We start from the raw sequence: 5,990 nt of genomic DNA, 5'->3' as shown, positions 1-5,990 counted from the left end.
TGCATTTAACCCATCCTAAGTGCACACACACAGCAGTGAACACACACACACCGTGAACGCACACCCGGAGCAGTGGGTTTAGCAAGATGTTATTATAAATACACATTATTATAAGTACACATACAGGTGGCTGCTGTATCTCGCTGTTTTTCAGTATCTTACACCATGAATGCCATTTTTTTTTTTTTTTTTAAGAAATGTCATGTTCAAGTTAAAAAAGAAAATTCATTTACATACAGGTATACAATTAATTGTGTCCTTTTTTAATCACATGCCATTTTAATCATCATCCTTTATCAACACATTGATTTGACAGTGTAATACATACATTAGGCAAACATACATAAATTCACAAACACGTCCTCAGCAGCTTGTCCTCATGTAATCTGTGAGGCTGTCTTGTAGCACATGCAGTTAGTTCCCTTTTAGTCGGTCTCGGCTCATCAGCGAAAACCTGAATATGCGCTGCATCTGCTGCCTACTTATACTCACGCTGTGATCAGCGGCAGCTGGATGCAATAATCGCATGCCAATGTGCATTGGCTCGTTTAGTTTACACTCGAAGTAGATTGGTCTCTCTAAGCGAGATCCCAATTCGTCGGTCATCCGACGTGACGTTTCCGTTCCCTCCTTCAGGGAACGAGGGTTACCATACGTAACCGAGACGTTTTCCTGCCTGCTCATAACATTAAAAGGCTTTATTCCTTGAGGTGATTATGCTGTAAAGGATCTCTAGGAGGAAATGGAGATCACAAACTATCAGTCAGATATCAAAACCGATCCGCTCCTTCCAGCGCTGATTTAATTAAGCTAACTTAAGAAAGGAATGCTGCCTTTCAAACTGTTTTTTTGAGACGCCACGGCTGTTTTTCTTGCCGTTTAATCCCTGCCTCTCCTCTCTGCAAAGGATGTGATTGCCAGAGCGCTGAAGCATATTGGTGCCTACCAGGAGCTGGACAACATGGAACAAGTGCAGGCCCTCATCGATCCAGAGATGTGTGTCAACTGTGGCAAATGCTACATGACCTGCAACGACTCAGGCTACCAGGTACAGATGCACACATTAGATAATTACACGATAAGGATGTTATTTACAAGAAACAGTTACTACTGGATTTCATTTGCTAAAATATGGGAAGCTAGCAAATGTTTTCAGATTATATGTTGTCTTTAGAGGTCACTTGATTGTAGAGTTCATTCACCGCCATTGGCCTTGCATTTTGAAAACATAAAGAGACAAGCGCAGAGTCTGAAATGAATAAGGCTGATGCGCGACGAAGCAGGCCAGCTATTTACCTTAAAGAATGATACTGTTGTGCTAGCTGCTGTCATTGTTGTTGCTTTTTTCCCTCCATGAAAAGCTCTCCCAGGAGTGGGGAAATCCTCCTATGGAGAGTCGATAATTGCTCTAATGTAATAGCTTTTTTTCCCTCCCCTTCGTCTTCTTTTTCAGGCTATTAGGTTTGACCCTGAGACCCATCTTCCTGTAATCATGGACAGCTGCACCGGCTGCACTCTCTGCCTGAGCGTGTGCCCCATCATCGACTGCATCAAAATGGTTACCAGGACAACACCGTATGTGCCCAAGAGGGGCCTGCCTGTTAATCCCGCTTGCTAAAGCACGCTGTCGCACCACCTGACCAGAGAGAGAGAAAACCAAGGAGCAACGTCTCATTCAAAGCATCAATTCCACTTATAATTGCTGTGTGAAAAATTACCTTTATTATGAAAACGAATAATTAGCCAGCAGAAATAATTGCCTGTATTCCCAAGCCAGATATGCTAGAATAATTGTGCTGGCACAGAAGAGTTGCATTATTTCAAAACAACACAGTGCAATGTTATTTTTTTGTCCCTTTCAAAAGTGAAAGGGATTATTGATTTAGAAAGACGGTGATGTGCTTTTATTTTCTCTGATATAAATGAATAACAATAAATAAAATAATAAAGCGAGAATATTAATAATTGACAGTATCGAAGTCTCATTTTCACTATTATTTTGCAACTCAGGAAAATGAATTATGTGACTGGTAAGTGTGATTAATAATAATGTAGAACATAAGCATAATTATTTATAAAGCAGGTTTGCTTGGTTTAATGTTTGTTAGTAATTAAATCCCAAGACATATTTAGTAATAAATATCAAGTATGAGGTATAATTAAAAATTTCAAGTATGAGCCATAATTCATTTGAATAAAATATCACCAGAATAATTGTGAGTTTGAACAGTTTCCCTCGCAGACTGTTTAGGCTTCTTGAAGAGCAGCTTTAGGTTTAGACACAGAACAAATCGTTCTAATGATGTTTAGAACGGTTCCTCTAATGTCCCGATTGATTTGTTTTGCTAAACAAAGCATTCACTGGGGCTGATGCAAACACAAGTCTGAAAGGTTTATGCTGAGTCTCTGTTGTGCTAATATGATCTTCCTATAATTGTTACATCTGCGAACAAACATCCGATTGGGATCAGTGGACAAGACAGTAGACGGAGTTAATTAAAATGCTATCGTTTTCATCTCCGAGATGCAGGCCGCTCGTTCTCTGAGTGGTTCCGTGTTTGAAATACAGGGAAACGCTGCTTTTGAAAAACAGAAGCCTGACATTTATTTAGTTATTTCATCATTTATTATAACCGCACAATAACGGGATTAGAAAGAAAACCGGGCCGCCATAAATCTAAAGTTTGCACTGGAGCTCCATTAATTTGGCTGCGACTTAACTTGCTTTGTAAAAATGTTTGCCTTTGAAAAATTAGCAACCATGCCAAGCACGATGAGAAGGTTCAGCAAATTTACTGAAGTCCCTTAAGCACGCTCATTATTAGCTGCCAGAACTGCACTTCAACAGCCTTACAGATACATTTCAATGATTGTAATGCTTTACATTATTTGCACTTGTCTTGCTTTTCATTAAATTGTTCTTTTTTAATATTACTATTATTATTATTATATCAGGACCAAATCATATTTCCATACGAACAGCATCAGGTCAATAAGGAGTATATAAATTGCGATAGTTATCACAGTAAGTCGTGTGCTGAAGCTGAATCCTCCCTTGCAGCATATCTCTTCCCCCAGCTGTCATTCATACATCACTGTGCATCAACCTACTTCCTCCGTCTGATTGCAATTAAGAAATGATGTGTCTGGACCCTGGCCAGGCATGCCAGGTTAAATTATTCATAAAGTTAATAGGACAAATGAGAGCACACCCTCTTTTCCTCCTCCTGCTCCCCTTCATAAGTACCATATTAGAAAAATAATATTGACCTTTCCGTCGTAATGCCCACGTGTGACATCGAGAAGCTGCCGCTCTATCATAATGTCCATGTCTTTTCGAAAAGCACACAGAGATGGGCTCTTCTTCTCTGACATACATAGAGAACCGCATGAGTGTGATGTACTCAAAGCTCATTTAAGTTGAGAACAAGCAAAAAAGAAAATCTGCAACCTTTACGGGTCTATTAAAAAGCAATAATGTGATCATAATGGCATGTCATAATTCTACAAATATTCACAGGGCTTTCTAATGGCACACAAGAGTATCAGGAATAACTCACTCAAAAATGTTGTCATCAGTTCATTCCAAACCTGTATGATTTTCTTTCTTTTGTGGAACACATACACACACACACACATATAATTATAATTTTTTTTTGGAAGAATTTGGGGAACGTGACTTCTATTGTATGGAGGGGGGAAAAACATTTCCCAAAATATCTTCTTTTGTTCCACAGAAGAAAGACAATCACACAGGTTTAAAACAACAAGAGTGTGAGTAAATTACTTTATTTTAGTATATATACTGTATATTACTATAATATTTATTAATATTGAAATTATAATAGCTGTTTTCAGCTGTTTTTGTTTAAATTTTAGTTTCAGTTTTAGCAATTTTATGTGCTTTTGTTATTTATTAGATGTTATTAGATTTAAATATTTATATATAGCTTTATTTTTTATTATTATTTAATTAAATTTTAGTACTTGAACTTTACTTCTCAAGTACAGTTAGTTGCCAAGGCAACATTTGTAATTTTCGTTTCAGGTTTTCATCTAATATTTATAGTTTATTTTATGTCAGGTTTATTTCAGTCACCAAAAACAAGCAGAAAATCTGCTTTTTTTCTGCTCAAATACTGCTTTGTTGTTTATGGTATCAACAATAAATGTCCTTTAAGATTTCCTTTTCAACATATTTTACATAAAACATTGTAACATTCCCCACAGTCTGATTTCTCCATATAAACACATTAATATTCTTGTAAAAACCCTCGCTACCCTACACCTCTAGGCCTAGCAATTCAAGTAGAAATTTCATGAGCTAACCAATAGAGGGTACCATGCTATGAACATGATATTGGAAAGCTAATACTGCTCTAAAAAGACTGAACTAGGATTCAACTCATCAAGCCCACGCCATCTTACCATTAAACCCAGTGGCCCAAGTTCACCAGAACATCTACCTAAAGTGTATTTATGTTCACTGTGTTGTTCTGAGGGCAATCTTCCAGCTCTGCTCCAGTATACAAGTGCTGCTAACTTTTCACTAGCTTTGATTGCAGTGGAATGAACCTGTTTTCCTCCCATTCCCATGATGGCCCTATTGTCTACGGGTTTGACCTGTCCCTTGACAAATCTAATTTCACCATCCTCAACTGCTGTTACCTGCAAAGTTGTAGATGTGAATGTGACAATAATCATTAAAGCTATTAGCATGGAGCGAATGGCAGCCACTGGTGAGTGCTGTATAGACTCATGACCTCTGACCTGGGCTAATTGGCATTGACAGGAGGCTAGCAGAAAGCCTTTCATTTCTCTCCACTATGAAAGACTGAAGAGGTGAGAGAGACAACAGCATCGAGCCACGGCCACCAATGATTAGGTGCTTCACTGCCAGGCCAGGATGTGTATAGTAGAAAAAAAAATGAAACAAAAGCCATCACCGGGTATTTACTTTGCTTTTTCTATTTAATTATTGTCTGTATTGTCTTGTTTTTCATTAGCAGTTGTTTATTCATACAACTGCAATATGCAACTTAGTAAAATGTTTATTTTAAATTTTAATTGCGGGGAAGTGGGGAAGGTGTATTTAAAAAAGGGGGGGTTAAAACGTCAGGGTGAGTATATCACAGTGTTATTTTAGTATTATTAATATAATTAATATAATATACATTTATTTATAATTAAATATTATTATTAAATAAAATATGTATTAATATTTTAAATTAGCTTTTATTTTTGTATTTTAAGTTTAAAATATACATTAAAAAAATTCATTACTTATAGATTTTTATATATAGATTTCAGTTTTGGTTTTAGTAATTTTTGTACTTCAACTGCTAAGGCAACATCACTCATTTTTAGGGATGTAATGATTCACTCAACTCACGATTCGATTGGATTCACGATTTTGATTTCACTATTCGATTTGCTCATGATGTTTTTTTAACAAAATGAGATTGGAGACATTATACAGTAAATGAAAAGGTGTCGTTTTAGGCTATTGCTGAACGTTTCTTTGTGAAATTGAAATATAACAAACCTAAATTTACATTTTAAAACAAACCCCAAATCAAACAAGTTACACAAATAAAATAAATCTCTTAATATGAACAAACTAAGGCTTTGTCTGTGCTCTTTCCATTTAAAATTAGAGGCAACCACTGGATTTTAATCATGATCCAAACAAAGATGCTGCATACATGCAGCATGAGTGGTTTTTAATCTAAATTAGAGTGTATCATTTCGAAATTTGAAGCAAAAACAGAATGGTCTGACTTTAGTTTTGTGAAACTATACTACATAAAACATATCTGAACAAAACAGCAGACAAGCTGAATGAGACACAGATTCACTCTCTGACAGCAGGTGGCGCTTATGAACAGCAATGATACAATGTTTCCTGGATTACCGCTGTAGACAAAGCAGAGCTGAGCTTATGAACACTACTTTAATATGCAGAGGCATATTGTTCAGAGGCAAGATGA

At 36.6% G+C, this 5,990-nt stretch overlaps 1 protein-coding gene across 1 annotated transcript in view; it reads left to right on the top strand.

The window, feature by feature from the left end:
* The window catches only part of LOC107677757 (dihydropyrimidine dehydrogenase [NADP(+)]), a 177,070-nt gene extending 175,108 nt beyond the window's left edge, over nucleotides 1–1,962 (top strand). The window contains exons 22-23 of the mRNA XM_016472774.1: nucleotides 908–1,048; nucleotides 1,454–1,962. Of these exons, the coding sequence (XP_016328260.1) occupies nucleotides 908–1,048; nucleotides 1,454–1,618 (306 nt within the window). The 3' untranslated portion in view covers nucleotides 1,619–1,962. The remainder of the gene's footprint in view (nucleotides 1–907; nucleotides 1,049–1,453) is intronic.
* Nucleotides 1,963–5,990: the final 4,028 nt, after the last annotated feature.

The sequence above is a fragment of the Sinocyclocheilus anshuiensis genome, unplaced genomic scaffold (genome assembly GCF_001515605.1).
Source record: "Sinocyclocheilus anshuiensis isolate Anshui unplaced genomic scaffold, SAMN03320099.WGS_v1.1 scaffold985, whole genome shotgun sequence".
Lineage (NCBI taxonomy): Eukaryota > Metazoa > Chordata > Actinopteri > Cypriniformes > Cyprinidae > Sinocyclocheilus > Sinocyclocheilus anshuiensis.
The sequence above is the reverse complement of the archived record's forward strand: the minus strand, read 5'-3'. Positions and strand labels throughout refer to the sequence as shown.